Source organism: Lissotriton vulgaris, unplaced genomic scaffold, assembly GCF_964263255.1.
Source record: "Lissotriton vulgaris unplaced genomic scaffold, aLisVul1.2 SCAFFOLD_1079, whole genome shotgun sequence".
Taxonomy (NCBI): Eukaryota; Metazoa; Chordata; class Amphibia; order Caudata; family Salamandridae; genus Lissotriton; species Lissotriton vulgaris.
The window spans coordinates 221,318-239,055 of NW_028242795.1; the positions used below are offsets into that span (position 1 = coordinate 221,318).

Here is a 17,738-nt window from a genome sequence, read left to right on the forward strand (position 1 = left end):
GCGATTTGCAATCAAGGAATACCTTCCTATTCATTCCTATGAGCCTAGAGGCCCATAAGAATGAATGGGAATTGCGCACACAATTTGCGAGTACCCAATTTATACTCGCAAATTGTGTGCGCAATTTCAATGGTGCAAGGGTTGCAGAGGAACACCCTGTTACACCCCTGAAATGTGCATTTGTGCACATGTGGCACACATACATGCCCTATGGTCATGAATGTGTGCCACATGGCACTTTTAAAAAAGCAAAAAAGTGTTTTTTTAAAGGAAATCGCAAATTACTACCAATTTGAAGTTGGTAGTAATTTTTGATTCCTTAAGGCAATATCGCAATTTGCGATGCCTACTAGCATAGCATTTAGAGAATCGCAAATTGCGATTCTCTAAATGCTAATGCTAAATAAGGAATCACAATGATAGAGATTCCTTATCTTGCAAGTAGGCATTTGCCTTTCTACATTGGACAAAGCTGAATTGCGATTGCAAACTCCGAAATTCGCAGAATTTCAGCATTTGCAATCACAATTTGTCTTCCTACATCTTGCCCATAGGCTGTCAGGTTTAACAATCCCCTTTGGCAGCTCCGCCTTCGAAACATTCCCTGTTGTATGGTGCGTTCTCCATACTCAGGAGAACCAGATAAGCAAAGTTTGGGTCATGCATTTTCTCTCATCCTGTATGCGTGAGGAGAATCTGGACGGATTGAACATGTTTTCAGAAAAATAATTGGTACAAATCAGACAAACAGCACGTTAAGCTTGCACTATTGGCCAGCCAATCAGAACAAGGGAGGTCTGGCTTGGCCAAATAGGTTCCTTTGTTCAGAACTAGACCATATATAATTTTATATTTTCTTTGTGTGCTTGAATTTGATATCTTTCATATGAACCAGGCACCATAAATGGTAATTTTGTGATATGTGCTCATATTTTATGGGGAATGTCCAAAATAAATTCATATGAAAGCCTACACATGTAACTCCAGATATCCACAGCACCATTACCTTCCAGAATCCATGTTTCTCCATTTGAAATGACAACAAATATTTATTAAATGAAAAATTTAAAATATCTCCTCATTTTTACTCATATCTTGAATTTGAAAGTAATTTATAAAGTGTGAAACTCTTGCCAGAGGGTGTCTTGGCGCTATAAGAACAGGGTGTAGGTGCAAATCTGTTAGAAAAAAAGCTTTCTTACAGGGAATTGGGTGCCTCTTAGTCTAGCTGCAATGACAGAGACACGGGATACAGATCCTGTGTCAACAAAAATATAGTTTATATGGGTTCACATAGACACTAAAGAGTTACATGTGTTTGAAGAAACATAAGCCATGTTTTTTAAGTTCCTCCTTATGGGTGCACAAACACCCCGGCAGTGAGAGGGATGAAATAAATGAGGCAGGAGATGTGTGCTCAAGAGGTAGAGAGGCGTCATACTCATAAAAAGGAATCTCGGTCTATAGAGGGAGGGCAGTGACTCTGTTTGTGCCATTATATCGGAGTTCACTGGCGGGCAGCATGAAAGCGAAACACACCATTCCTGTAGAGAGGTTGCTTGTGAAACACTGCAGAGGTATGGACTTCTCAGTCCTAACTCCAGACAGTTCAAGTGGCATGAGGAAATGTGATGCAAGAAATCAGGGAATGCTAGCATCAGTGACTGAGTAGGTGTTAAAGGAGAGCGGGTTATACTGCAGACACCAACACCAGCAAATAACAAAGCCTCCTTCAAAAGGCTTCATCCCACTTCATAGTGAATGAACCGCTTGTCAGCAATCCTTTTTCCTGTTGCAGAAGAACCTTTAAGCATGTCGCTTGCTGTATGTCTCAGCTCTTCCAAAGAATTCCCCACGTGATCTCATAAGACCTGGTCTCTCGTCTGTAACTTAGCTTCAGCTTCAGATTCTTGAAGAACCTTTGACCTGCTACAACCTTCTTCTCCAATCATGGAGCAAGCAATCGCTTTTGTGAGTGTGGAGAGTCTTGTAACTGGTTGTATTGCGACAAAGTGATGTTCGAGGATTGAATCATAACATTGCTGCTGTTACTGTTGGAGATGGTCAGATTTCCAGGGAGATTTGGTGAACAATTGATAGTTATTTTTCTTGCATGGGTGATTTTATTTTTATTTTGAAAGTTTTATAGTGTGCGGACAAGATCCTTGCGGATATCAGAGCGCTTTACAATCAGTGATGAAAATTATACAACTAAATAGAAACAGGTAGATCAAGTATACATAACATATTGTGCAAAATAAAACAAAAAGGTGCAAAACAGGAAAACAACTGTGGTGCCTAGATTGTCTGGTTGGACCGTGTCATAAAAGAAATACTGGTGGAGGTGTTTTGGCGGGTGGAGCTATTGGGAGTAATTCAATTTTTAGTGCGTTTAGTTTGAGATGGTTTTCAGCTAGCCATGTCTTGGTGTTCAAAAGCGTTGTGTTAAGCAATTTGATGTCTTCTGGTGTGTGTATCTTAAGGTATATTTGTGTATAATTTGCGTACATGTGAAATTGTACGTTGGATGCTTGCAACAGAACAGTAAGTAGTTCCATAAATTAATTAAACAGTGTCGGGGATAGTGCGGACCCTTGTGGGACTCCAACAGTTACTGGCACGGATTTGGACAGGGAATTGTTGACCTTGAATTTTTGAGTCCGGTTTTGAAGAAAGGAGGTAAACCAGTTAAGCACTGACCCTGATAGGCCCATTTTTTGATTCAGCAGATTTAACAGGTTCTCGTGTTTGACCGTATCAAAGGCTGAGGAGAGGTCTAATAGGATGAGTAGGCATGATCCATTCTGATCAAGTATTTGTAAAGCATCGTCAATTATGTGTATCATAGCTGATTCCGTGCTGTGCCCTGCTCTGAAGCCTGATTGGTGTTTGTCAAGAAGGTTGTAGTGGTCAATGTGTTTTGTCAATTGGTGGAGTACACATTTTTCCAAACGTTTGGCCAGGGTAGGGCTATTGGAAATAGGGCAATAGTAGTTTAGGTCCCTGGGGTCAGCTGTGGGTTTCTTTAGGATGGGTGAAACCTGTCCTATTTTGAGGGTGTCCAAGATGCAACCTTGATGGAGTGAGCTGTTGATGATTTTGGTCCAAGGCGGCAGAATCAATGGGGTTAGGTCTTTAACATCGTTAACGGGACGAGGATTGGTGGTGTGATTGGCCGGCTTCAGGGTGCTGAGAATCTTGCCTATTGCTTCTTCAGTATAGGTATCAAAGGAAGACCAAGCTGCGTTGTTTTTTAGTTCAAGTTTTGAGGTGGTTTGTTGTGACGACGTTGGAAGAGTAGGGGATGTATTGATGTGAGCACTTGAATGTAAGATTAGGTCATTGAGGAGATCTTTCTTGATTTTATCAGTCTTTAGATTAAAGAAGCTTGAGAATTCTTCACAAGTGGGTTCTGTACGAGCGATGTCTGGTAGTTGTTGAGGTTCACCCTTAGATTGGGTTTTGATTAATTCAAAAAGTTTTTGGGGACGGTTTCTCGCATGGTCTAGTTGGTGGCTGAAAAAGTTTGCTTTGGTGCGCTTGATCTTTCTATAGTAAGCATTTCTCTTTTTTCTTAGAGTTTTGAGGTGTTTGGCGGATGGGACTGATCTCCAATTGCGTTTGGAAGTTCTAAGAGAGCGTCTATCATCGTTCAGCAGATCGTTGTACCAAGGTTTAGAGTCTTTCGAGGAAACTCTCTTTAGTTGAAGGGGAGCAGCCTCATTAATAACCGAGGTCATAGAGTTGAGGTAATGGTTGGTGAAGTCATGTACCTTGGAGAGACCAGCCGGAGGCTGGAGTAGCTTGTGGCTGTAGGCGGGTAAAGTGTTGGGGTTGAGTTTTTTCAAGTCTCTTGTCCATATCTCGGCTTTTGAGACATGAAGTTCCTTTTAAAAGGTTTCCAGGTAGTAGTATTAATCCTCATTGAGTGTTTGTTGGAACCCTTTCAAAAACTTGTGTATCAAATTTACGTGGCAGTTTTCAGTAGATTTGGTGACTGAGAAGAGAGATCTTGTATCTTTGCGGCAGTGTGGAACAGGTTCAGATGCTGTTCCTATGAGGCAGGGCATGCCTAGTAGAGAGAGCAGCATTGTAGAGCATTGTAGAGTCCGTGTGAGTCGGAAGAACTTAGGGATTTAGGAAATCCATGTAGGTCCTCGTGAAGGTCATAAAGATGGACAGGAAGTAAGGTGTATATAACTTTCTGTGCTCTCATCTTTATATAGCTTCCTTCTAGTTACCTCGAGAATTCAAACGTTGCCCTTAGGTAGAGTGCAATGGGAAATCCTCAAAGGCCACTGTTCAGATCAGACAAAGACCTTGCCAGATTCCCTAGTCCTCCATTTAAAGCAGTCCTGCACAGAAATGAATCCATGATGGATTCCTTTACCCACACAGACAACACCACCGCCTGCTTAACACTCACCCATCTTCATACATGTCTAGTACATGCGGCCTTTCCATGCATGCCCCATGTGCATGGAGGAAATAGATCCATGCACATAAAGGTAGCAATGGTTACCAGTAGGCAAGGCTTCTCTCCTCTGAAGGTAACAGGAGAAAAATGCCTGTCCCCTCCCCCCCACTAGAATTAATGCTGTCCCCACAGACAATCTCTCTCTGAGAAGTGAGAGGATGGTTGTGCCCCTCTGGTTCTGGGAACTGTGGGGCCTCAGTGTGTCTATAACCCCATCCCTGCTGCCGGTGGCCATTGGCTGTCGCGAGCACTACCTCGCTGGTGCTGCAAACTTATTAAAACCGCCGCACTGCTGCGAAATACCGGCCGCGATTAAGGTGTAAATACATACCCTTTGTGAATTAGAGCAGAAACCAACCTTCAGAGCCATCTAGTGACTTGCTGGAAGAGGAAAATGCAGGGGCAAAGGTGCATCCCGATGAGTTATAAGGACATTTCAGTCAAAGAACAACAAACCTTACAATGTCAAAGGTCATATTCCATGGCCCATTCATACATAAATAAAAGACATTCCTAATGCATTATGTTGTATTGGATAAAGTAAAACTCTTCTGATCTCTTGGTATTGTCTTTGACCGGTAGGGTTTTAGCGGATAGGTGAACACTCAGGTACTTCAAGTTGAAAGGCCGCTACCAACTCTAATACGAAAATATTAACGTTTCAGTGTTTGGTTCCACTTTTGAGGTCACAAACCATTGGTAAATTTCATTAAGAATCGCATTCAGACGGGCACGCTTCTTAATTATGATTCAGTTTGAGTTGCAGAAACCAAAATCGAGTTGGAAAGACTTTCGACTCACAAAACGGGTTTTGTACATTACTTAACACATTTTTGAAAATCTCATGGCTTGCAACAAGAATAACATCAGCCCTTAATTTGTGAATTTGCATGAAATTGTAACTATTAATGAAAAATATTCACCATTTCTTCTGCACTTTTATTAATAAACTAAACAAATCTGCAGAAAGCTTCCAATTTTTCGATTTATCCCCAATAATGAACAGTGCAGTCTTTGGGATTGTGCGACAGTGTTCAGACTGTATTATATCTAGGGCTTCTGGTTTTCCATTTAAATAGATTTTTACATATAAATACAGACGGAAAACACGTTTTCCTTTGTCTGTATTTATATGTAAAAACGGGAAAATACTACTGCCATGCTTCCTGCAGAGTTGCCTCGCCAAGCACTCTTCCTGATTCCAGGAGGGCTGTGCCTGCCTACAGTAACATGATTCGTTTTTGTAGATGGTCCATTTATTTCCGGTGCTCCGCTTAGCCCCTGGTGTGAGCTCTGCACCAGCCTTTTACAGCTACAATCAAGCCACGAGACAACTTAACCTTCCTTCGCCGTCCTCGTGTTTATTTACCTGGTGAAGTCAGAGGAATGAAACTATTTTGTTTGTCTGAGACAGGTACAGTGTCTGTGGACATTATTCCTCCATGTAAAGTTATTTTGAGAGGCACTGCCGCTTCTTCCACAATGAATTCTGGAAAATCCTTATTCTACAAATGTATAGTCTATTTTTCTGGAGCGCCTAGAGGTCCTTACTGCATACAAGGATATTAATTAAGCTGTTTTCTCTGTCACAAGTGTTAGGGCCTAACTAGAATTCAATTCCCGAAGTAACATCCCAGGCAAAGTAGTAAAACGACACAGGTTGCTTCACTCTCCTTGCCCTAAGCACCCCTAACTCGGAAAGGCCTGAACTCTGCACTTGCTCGCTCAGTGCCATAAAGACAGCGTGTCCCAGAGGTGCCTGATAAAAACATGTGGTAACCTTAGCCAGCGGGGCATGTGCAACGCCTTAGGCCAAGACTCTGCGCGTCTCCAAACTACTGCTCCAAGGCCCTCGAAAGTCCTTAAAGATGCGCTGACCCGGACGGAGCATGCCACGTTCACATGTTCTTTACCCTACTTCAAACTCTTTCCAAAGTGACTGATGCTAACGAATAAACAGGGAATATTGTTTAAAGGCGATTGCGTGCAAGAGCTGCCCTCGTTATAATTATCGTTTTACTGTGCATGCCAGGTTGCTGGTTTTGCCAGCTCTTGTTTTGTTCTGTGGTAATTAGCTGCTGGGATCGTAAACAAAAGTAAGTGCCCTCGCGGAAGAGGGGAGGGGTGTGGGGCTGGAGTCGGTGGGGTATGCAGTTTTGAGGGCGGCAAAAACAGGAATCGAATGCCAGCACCCCCTGGTGTGCCAAAGCTTAGCTATCAGTGGAGTGTCGCCAAGTTTGTGGCCGGACTGCAGAGCAGTACACTGTGTGTGTGGCTGCAAGAACAAACTGGCCACAAATTCAAAGCATTTCTACGCCACAGACAGGAGTGTATGCGGAGTTTGTGGCTCGACTGCATAGCCCATAACCATTGCGGGCTCTTCCTTTTTACTGGACAAGACCAGGACAGTGTCCACTTCTGCTGCTAACCCCCCTCTTTCTTCCTCTTCTTCTCTCTCTTTCTATTGTGTTCCTCCTCACTTGTAGAAAACTGTGATTGTTCTTTCCTCTCCTTTCTGTCATTTGTGTCTCTGTGAAATGGATCCAAAAAAGGAGAAACACGTGTGCTGCAAATGTCTTTGACATTTTTCTACACCAAAATGCAGCCTCAGGAGGAGAGAAAAAAGCTTTTAAGATGCGAGCAGTAAATACATAACTAAATAAAACAAGACAGAGTAGTCGCAAAGTGGCCAGTTTGGTTTTATTTACACCCAAACACATTAGCGCCAGCTTTCAGAGTTTGCCAGTGAAGCGAGCTTTTCAAGCAAATACACTCATTGATTTCTGAATAACGAGTGTAAAAACATTATGGTGTATTCCCTGTGAGTGTTTGCTTTTTTTGCAGTACACTGTTACTTTTATGTTCGAGGCATGTGGGCTGCTGATATTCATATCTGTGCATAGATCGCCGCCTAGTGTTGGGTCCGGATGATTGCACATTGTTGTCCTGGAAGAGTCTTCGAAGTATAGGTGGCTCCTCCCCTGGACTACAGTGCGCATGGGCATCCTCTCCATCCTCAGATTGTTTTTTTCCGCCATTGGGTTCGGATGTACTTATCTCGACTCCAGTTCCAAAAACTTGTACTCTTTCTACTCCTAAGGCCCAATGGCCTTCACAGCGTCGGTATTGTATTGTTCGGTGCCTGTCCCTTTCGAGTTCTTCAATCGACGTCGAAAGGAGAAATTTGTTACGACAACGCAGGCCCAGACTACATCGACGATGGAACGGACCCCGTTCAAGCGGTGCCCCATTTGTAATTCAAAATACTCCAACTTAGATGTGCACCCAGTGTGCAATACATGTTTGTCCCCCGACCACGACGAGTCAAAATGTTTCGCCTGCTCGAAGTTCCGCTCAAAGAAAACTATTAAACTTCGACGCGCTGCGAGGCCGTCGGCCCAACAATCGGCCCCAGCACCTGCGAACATCTTCGATGCCGGAGACGAGGAAGTCTTCCAAGATGAGGAAGAAGAAGAGGAAGACGTTCCCGAAGAAATGTCGGAACCGGCATCGGAGCAGGACTCCAATTTCGAGGTGGACGAGCAAACCGAAGAATACGTCCACGACCAAGACGTCGTCGAGGTAGGGGACGACGATGAGGCCATTGGGGCTGTCGATGACGACTCCAGTGGAGAGCCGAGCCCGCCCGCAGTTACGCGGCCTATCACTAACATTCCGCCCCCTCCGGCTCCGGTCGAGGCATCACCGAAAGGCCTTAGCCAAGATCCTTCCACACGGTCTACAGCCCCGCGCCAAAGCCAGGCTAAGACCCTTTCCAAAGAGCCATCGGTCGATTCTACGAAATCGAAACCGAAACAGGCGGAGCCGAAATCGAAACCGAAACTACTCAAGATGGTGGTCGGTTCGACGTCGACGCACGTTCCCACAAAGGCTGTCGACGATCCTTCGGCGTCGAAGATGCCCGTCGGCTCCAAGACTGGGACATCGAAGCAGGCCTCGACCAGCAAGCACGTCACCTCGAAGGGCTCGGCATCGGCGCCGACGTCGACGAGCAAACATGGCGAGAAGGGCGTCGAAAAAAAGTCTCGAGCCAAACCTGTCAGGACTCAAGGCTATGCTTGGAAAACGGGTTAAACCCACGACCAAGGACGCCCCAAGAGTGTCGTTGACGCCCAAGGATGGGGGCGCCACGCGCCGGGAGCTCGATTCGACGCAGTCAAGCGAGCGGCCTACACAGGCGTCGAAGAGACCCGAAACAGCCACTTCAAGCTCAAAACCTGCGGGCTCAGCGCAAATAAAGTTTGGGCTTCCGCCTACGGCCCGCCCAAAGCATCTCGAACGCCATGAAACCGCCGAGGCTTCCAAGACGTCGAAGGTGTCCTCCAAGTCCACACACGAACAGGTCGTCTATCACGAGCCTTCTTATGACAACCAGGCAAAACTCTTTATTGACGCGGAAGATCGCGCCTGAACATCCTTTGGAAGGTTACAGGATTCCCCTCAAAAAGAAGATGGTCTCATCTACCTCTCCGGTTCTTTTTGAACCTGTTTAGGACTATTCGCAACAAATAGCTCATTCTCAACAAATAGCTCATTCTCCGGCACAAAGTGAGGAGGACTTGGGTGCAGACTATGGCCAAATGGCCTACTCTTACCACACAGACACTGATCAGGATGACTCGCATCAATGGTCAGGGACAGGGGATCAAGGCGATGACCCTGATGACCCCCATACCGCTCCGGACTCCCAGTCCTACAATTTTAAACCATCTCCAACTGAGGACACCGCGTCATTTAATGCATTGATTGAGCGGGCAGCCCTTAACCATGACGTCGACATGCATGCCGAGCCAGTGGATGAGGATTTCTTATTTGACACCTTCTCCACATCTGAACGCTCCACTAAGACTCTACCCATGCTTAAAGGGGTCCTCAAGCATGCGACGGACATTTTCAAGGAGCCAACCAAAGCCAGGGTTATCAACCCCCGGATCGACAAGAAATACAGGCCTGCCCTAGTGGACCCCACCTATATCAAAGGCCAGCTCCCCTTGGACTCCGTCGTGGTGGCTAATACACGCAAAAGGGCTAACTCTCAATCAAGTGGTGACGCTCCCCCTCCGAACAAAGAGTCAAAGATCTTTGAAGCGTATGGAAAGCGCGTGGCAGCGCAAGCTGCTAACATTTGGAGAATAGCCAATACACAGGCCCTGTTGGCTAGATACGACAGGGCGGACTACGACACACTAGAACAGTTAGTGCAGCACATGCCTGATATGTACAGAGAAGGTGCAGAAATGGTTATACAAGAGGGGAAATTGGTCTCCAATGCGTCAATCAAATGTGCACTGGACGCAGCAGACACAGCGGCAAGGGCAATTAATACTAGCGTAATGCTGCGACGCCATGCACGGCTGCGCATCTCAGGGTTTAAATCCGAGATCCAAACTACTCTTCTCAATTAACCGGTTAACCCGGACTTCCTGTTTGGACCGGAGGTTGACACAACACTTGAGAAAATGAAAAAAGACACTGAGACGGCGAAATCCATGGGGGCTCTGCAGTCCCAGCAGTTTCGGGGCACTTCCTTTCGTCGCTCCGGTAACAGGGGAGCCACAAGAGGACAAGCTCTACAGCATTCCCAGTACGCCAAGGGCAACACGCAATCTACCTACACGAAAAACACCAGGGGTGGATACAGTGGGAACAGCGCCAAAGGGAGAGGACGCAGCAATAACAACGCCAGGTCCTCTGCTCCCAACAAACAGTGACTTCTTGTCACTGCCCCCGACCATCTAACACCTGTCGGGGGAAGACTCCAACAGTTCCTGCCAATCTGGGAAGACATTACAACAGACAGGTGGGTGAGACAACCTATCCGGTATGGCTATTGTCTAGAACTGACCTCCACCCCCCCCCCCCCCCCCCCCCCCAAACATACCCCCAAGGAACCGTCCTATGTCCGCAGAGCACACACACTTATTGCAGCAAGGAGTACTTTCCATGCTGCAAAAAGGAGCCATAGAACTTGTGCCTGTACAAGAGCAGGGTACAGGGGTGTACTCTCTGTACTTCTTGATTCCAAAAAAGGACGGGTCCCTGCGGCCCATTCTAGACCTCAGACCCCTCAACCAATACATCCTTTCAGAGCACTTTCACATGCTAACCTTACAACAGGTCCTGCCGCTGCTCCGTCAGGGCGACTTCCTAGCCACCCTGGACCTCAAGGATGCATATTTCCACATTCCCATTCACCCAAGTCACAAAAAATATCTCAGGTTCACTATCGACAATCAGCATTACCAATTCAAGGTTCTGCCGTTCGGGGTCACTACTGCTCCCAGGGTCTTCACCAAGTGCTTAGCGACTGTGGCAGCGCACCTTCGCAGGCAAGGTGTTCACGTGTATCCCTACCTAGACGACTGCCTGGTTCAGGCCAGATCAGCCAAGCAGTGCGGCCGCGATATGTCGCGGACTATTCACCTCCTACACAGTCTGGGGTTCTCACTCAACTACGCGAAGTCTCACCTGCAGCCAGCCCATGTGCAACAGTACCTAGGGGCAACACTAAACACTCAGTCGGCCACAGCGCAGCCGAACTCTGCCAGGGTCAACAGCATGCAGCTGCTCATTCGGAGGTTCAAACCTCAGCGATCCCTCCCAGCGCAGGTGTTCATGCAACTGATCGGTATGATGGCATCCTGCATATTCATAGTCCCGCACGCGAGACTGCACATGCGTCCCCTTCAAGAATGCTTAGCCCGTCAGTGGAACCAGGCTCATGGCCATCTGAAAGACCTAGTGTTGGTGACCGGTCGAGCTTACAACTCTCTGCATTGGTGGAATCCACAAAACCTTTGCAGGGGACGACCGTTCCAAGAGCCTGTTCCACAGATAGTGCTAACGACGGACGCTTCTCTCCAGGGTTGGGGAGCGCATGTTCTCCATTTCACAGTGCAGGGACTCTGGACGTCACAACAGCAGAAGAGGCATATCAATGTGTTGGAGCTGATGGCAATCTTCATGGCACTGAAGGCATTCAAGTTCCACCTGTGCAACAAGGTCGTATTGGTCCGGACGGACAACATGACCGCCATGTATTACATCCATAAGCAGGGAGGCACGCACTCCCCGCAGCTGTCTCACCTAGCCCAGAGCATGTGGAAGTGGGCCATTCAGAGGAACATCTTCCTCATGGCGGAGCATCTCCCGGGTGTCGACAACCAGATGGCGGACCTGCTCAGCAGGCACAGTCATCAGATGCACAAGTGGGAAATCCACCCGTCAGTACTCCATCCATACTTCCAGCAGTGGGGTCATCCATACATCGACCTGTTCGCCACAAGCGAGAACGCAAAATGCCCAAACTTCGCCGCCAGGTTCGCACACCCGCAGTCTCAGGGCAATACGATATGGATGAACTGGTCAGGCAGATTTGCGTACGCTTTTCCCCCAGCCCCCCCTCATACCTTTGGTGGCGCGCAAACTGCGACAGCACTCCATGCCGCTCATCCTGGTTGCTCCAACGTGGGCACGGCAAGCTTGGTACACCACGTTCCTGGAACTTTCAGTGGCGCCTCACCAACGGCTGCGCCTCACTCCCAGCCTTCATGCCAAAGGTGATTACGCAGTTCCACCTTAACCAAAATATAGAACTGCCAGTTTTCTTTCCTAACCCTGACTCAGTGGCAGACAGAGCACTGCACACCTTAGATGTCAAAAGGGCTCTCCTGTATTACATCGACAGGACAAAAGACTTTCGAAAAACTAAACAACTGTTCGTTGCCTTCTCTCCACAACATAAGGGCAACCCCATCTCCAAGTCAGGTATAGCCAGGTGAATTGTTAAATGCATCCAGATCTGTTATGAGAAGGCTAAGCGCACATTAACAGTTCCCCCTAGAGCGCATTCCACACGCAAGTTAGGTGCTTCCATGGCTTTCCTGGGTAACATTCCTCTAGAAGATATATGTAGAGCAGCCACATGGTCCACCATACATATATTTACCAAACACTACTGCGTAGATGTACACTCCAAACAGCAAGCTGCTGTAGGACAGGCTGTTCTCAGAACTCTCTTTCAGACTGCTGCAGCTGGCACGGTAAGGAGGTAACTGCTATTTATTCTATGCACAGATATGAATTCAGCAGCCCACATGCCTCGAACGGAATATGCTACTTACCAGTATGCATCTGTTCTTGCCATGTAGGGCTGCTGATATTCATATCGCCCACCCTCCTCCCCGGTGCCTGTCGCAGCTGTAGCTCTCAGAATCATTTTCAGGCATGGTCATCACTTTCAGTATTACATTCCATCTCTGCCACAATGGCGAAAAACAATCTGAGGATGGAGAGGATGCCCATGCGCACTGTAGTCCAGGGGAGGAGCCACCTATCTCGTGATACTTCGAAGACTCTTCCAGGACAACAATGTGCAATCATCCGGACCCAACACTAGGCGGCGATCTATGCACAGATATGAATATCAGCAGCCCTACATGCCAAGAACAGATGCATACTGGTAAGTAGCATATTCCTTCAGGCAGCATATTACTCTAGTCTATTGCATAATTTGAATTGAGTTGCTTCCAGGTGTTTATAGCGGGGCACAATTGGGTTGTAGCTGAAGGGAGTCTGTTTCTCTCAGTGGGGCAGTATGGGGTTCAGTGAGGGAGATGAAGTGGCACTCTGTGCTGATGTCAGAAACTGCAAGGCTCTGACACAAATGGCTTGTGAAAGCACTTTTAAGTATATTTTGGACATTCGGCAAATGGAAAAATTTTCTGATGAATATAATGTGTTGGCCAATAACAACCAAGTGCATGTGTGCATTCTAAATTTAAATAAATGTGGAAAAATACTAGCAGCAGCGTCAACTTTTGCTTGTGGCAAAAATAAATGTGGATAAATACAGATAAAATGCCCAAAAAATAAATATGGATAAATACAGACGGAAATGGCAAAAAAATAAATACCATAAAACCGGCAGCCCTAATTATATCTACTTCTGACAGTCACATGCCTTAACACCTTAGCTGCTAAGGCAATTCCCATCCTGTGCTGGAAATTGCTATTCTTCTTTATTTATGACGAGCTCAGCTCGTCATAAGCACAGCTCCAGTGTGCCTCAGGGAAGGGGTTAAGAGAGACCTCAGATTTTGATTCATTTACACCTTTTGAGCATTAGTTTACGTAGATAATACTAGCTTGTTTCAACAATCCTCGTCCCTCTACCTCAAATTTACTATATTTTGTGGCCAAATGTAAGTCAAAATATTAGCTAATATGAAGACATGAAGCAGGCGAGGTAACTGCGTGAGTTAAGGGTCAGCACCTGTTGAAATGTCTGTATGCCCTGCAGGCCGGATCTTTTAAGGCTTGCAGAAACAACTTACTCTTTTATCTTTTTAAGGTTTATAAATTGAGTTCTATTTAAAAGAGAGATAAGGGTAACCTTAGTTCCTTAAAGCATGCTGGAAGGTTGACAGTGTGGTAACAATTTATTAATAATAGCGTTGTTACAATCATTATCGTTAGCTTGGGTCTCTGGAGTCATGCAACCCATGATAAGCTACCAATAACTGTCCTTGATTTGCAACAACATCAATCGTCACTTCCAATGAATTAATTTTTCCTGATCAAGAACATTTATAATTTGTCAGGCTGGTATTAAATTCAATGATTAACTGTGTATTGCTTATATCCCACAGATGCTGGACTAATGAACAATTACCAGGAGCAAATCCGTGAACACTGGGCTGGAATTTTAGAGCCACAGGAGGCCTTATTTTTAAAAACCAAAGGAAAACCTTTACTGGATGCAGAGAAGGAAGTGGCATTCAGAAGGTGGAGCAGATGCCACTGGAGGCAAAGAGGTCAGGCACAACACAAAATGGGGCCGTCCATGGAATATGAAAATGGTGTCAGCACTTCACCAGGCTCCAGCAATCAAAATATGAGCCCCACGGAGGGTAAAGAGTTTCCATGTACCGATTGTGGGAAGAACTTCAGCCATGCAAAATACCTTCACTCTCACCAACATATACACAGAGGAGACAAACCATATCGATGCGATGAATGTGGCAAGAGCTTCAGAGAATCACGCAAACTGATCACCCATCAGAGGGTGCACACAGGAGAGAGACCCTTCAAATGTGGTGATTGTGGGAAGGGTTTTAGCCAGGTTGCACATCTCAGCAGTCACAAGCGAATGCATACAGGAGAGAAACCATACACTTGCAACGAATGTGGAAACCATTTTGGACACTTATCGACTCTGATCTCCCATGTCCTAATACACACAGGAGAAAAACCCTACAAATGTAGTGTTTGTGAAAAGGGTTTCCGAAGGTTAACAGATAAGCGTAGACACGAGAGGACGCACACAGGAGAGAAACCATATAAATGTAGTGAATGTGGCAAGAGTTTCAATCAGTCAGGGAGCTTATACACACACCATCGAATACACAGTATTGAACGAATCACAATATGAGCAAAATAGGCACACTTTTGCTTCTGTTGTCGAACTCTGACAAGCTGACACAGGATCCTAGCTATCTAATAGAATATTCCTAAAATAACCGTTATGTATGAAACCGACTCTTCAAAAACGAAGAATACGTCATTAAAAATAAGAAAAAAAATACCGTAAAGTAAGGTATTAGTGAGAAGAATGCATCCTCCTCTTAGGTCTAGCCGTATCATCCAGATTTTATGACCTGGCTGCTAAGACTACCATAGCCAAACCCTGAGTGACTGAAGAACCGTACAAAGAAAGCACAAGTACATATCTTAACACACCTTTAGGAACCTTGTCAAATATTGTTCTAAGTTGAAACACCGTTGAGACTATGAGTAGATAAGGGCCTTCATGTGCTTTGATCACAGAGAACACAAAACCTCTGACTGTTTTACTTTGTACAAAAACTCAAAAAAAAATGTTTTCACTTACAAACCAACTTACGGTTTACTGAAAACAACTACTAGGAAAACTGTATTGTAACACCTGGCCACATAATTTTCAGGAAAACAAACTGTGCTGCTTCATTTTCTAGGTGACAGATGACTAGAACATGAGCAGATTGTTGTATGTGATTCAGGACAAATTAAGAAAATGTGCTGGGTCCACATAGTCATCTCCCCTAAAACCGTAGCACTATTTCAGCTCTAGGCAAGTGGACACTTTATTGTGTCATCTTTAATATGTTGACCTGTATTTTATGTCATAGTATAGACACAAAACAATCACTAAACATAGATAAGACCTATCTGTTAAATCGGAGAAGTGTAATATTAGTTGCCAAATTTTAGTCCTATTTAGAAAACATCTCGGATCATTGAACAAATAAACCAATGAGTTCACCAGTGGGGCTATTATAATGGGGATGAAGAAGCAAGATGAGGCTTCTGAATGCATCTAAAAAATTAAATATATGAGCGGTAAGTGGAATCCAGCAGTGAAAAGCTACAGTAATCTCAAGAAAGTATTTGCTGCTTGCACATACAGACTTGCCAGTATTACAAACCATTCTGGGTGAAAGTCGTGTGACAGAAGATATGCTGAAATATCCAAGGTGAAGGAAAGGTATTAGGGAGGATTGAAGGATTCAAATATAATAGCTTCATCTTGATTCAAAAAGAATTGCACCTTGTTGCAACCTAGGAAACAGTACGTTTGTCCTAAAGAATTAGTTAGGGTTCTAGGAAAAATTCACCCAGACAGACTGACAACTTAGTAAATATTATAACAATTCTCAGAACATGACTTCTTAGAAATAGCAATTATTTAAGAACTACAAAACCAAAAAATAAAGCAATAGCATGGTACTAAGCATGACATTGCCATCAAATGGAGAACTTTAGGGTTGAATTAAATTATTTTCTTATGTGTGCCAACATAGAGCCAAGGGAAATTTATAACAACATCAGGATGTGAATAAAGGAACGTGAAGAGCGTATCTATCGAACAGCTGTATCCAGTTATGAATGCTGTCAGATGGCATGGTTTTAAAATGTAATCCTGGCAACTAAAGAAAAAGGGGGACAAAAGGCGGAAATAGGCAGCCACAGAAGAGGTATGCCAACTTTAAAATGAGTTACAAAGATTACACTGCATCCCACAGCTTTCAGCCTAAAGATATAGAGTCCTACTCAGTAGAGTGCAGAATGCCCAGGAACACTTGAAAATAAAGAAATACAACCCGTCCCCTTTCTAAAAGAAAGGACAGAATTGTCTTCGACAGAGGTTCCATCTCGCTGCTCCTATGTGGCAACCAGCTAATTGTCAACCTCTTCGGAGGCCCTGGCTTTTGTCGTAGCCTCACATGTTGGACAGAAGACTCTCACATAGGACCCACTCATCCAGACTGGACTCCCCTTATAACTGCAGCAGGTTTTACACATGGTCAGCCTGGATACATGCAAGAACAACATGTTTAGGGAGGGGATGCTTTTTAATGAACATTAATACAGACATCAGATAATGCTTTGAGCACAGTGAAGAAAAAAGCCTACATGAGAATGTGAAAAATGAATAAATCACACACTACTGTTCAGTATTGATGCTTTAATCCATGAGGGTCTTGAGCATAGGAGAAAGTTCATTTTGTACAGGATATGATGACGTTTTTATAGATGAACTCAACTCATAGAGAACACACAATGAACTTTGGAATTGCATGAATCCTTCTCCCAAAAGTTCAGAGAATGAGACATGAGCATGCATCTGTTCACCTTTGAATCTTTTTATGGACAAATAAAAGGAAAAAGCCCTGTATGGCCCACAAACAGGTACAAGAGTTGATAACGTGTAGCTAAAATCTAACGGTTCTTGGTTATGTGGCGTAACATCTGCGAAAAACCGCAGGGATGTTTGTCACTATTACCCAAAATGTAAACACACCATGCTGATGAGGTCCTTCACTCGCAGAATAAAGAACATTAATGTATTTTGCACTTCTTTGTCAATCTTTGTGTTTGTCTCTAAAAGTACCGCTTATAATAAATGCTCTTAAGTCATTGGCAAGATGTCCAGCTTTGACAAAAAGCTACTAATGCCTGGTTGCTAATTTAAGTGCTTACTATATCACCTGTAAATGAATGACTTGTTGGTCTTGTGAAGGGCTCATGAAGCTGAGATACCAACTTAAATCTGACCAAATCACCTAGAGCTTTGACACAATAACTAGCAATTTGTATTAGAGGGTCATTGATAGACAGGGCAAACTTTGGTGTATTACATTGATAACTTTGTGGAGGGTGGAATGGTAAAACTGTTTTTCAAGAAGATGAGAAATTGGTG

General features: G+C 44.8%; 1 protein-coding gene across 3 annotated transcripts in view; it reads left to right on the top strand.

The window, feature by feature from the left end:
• LOC147668837 (uncharacterized) overlaps positions 1–17,392 on the top strand; it is a 207,525-nt gene extending 190,133 nt beyond the window's left edge. For all 3 annotated transcript variants that reach the window (XM_086948412.1, XM_086948411.1, XM_086948413.1), the window contains one exon: positions 14,149–17,392. In XM_086948412.1, coding sequence (XP_086804538.1) covers positions 14,149–14,930 — 782 coding nt within the window. In that variant the 3' untranslated portion in view covers positions 14,931–17,392. The remainder of the gene's footprint in view (positions 1–14,148) is intronic.
• The last annotated feature ends 346 nt before the right edge of the window (positions 17,393–17,738 follow it).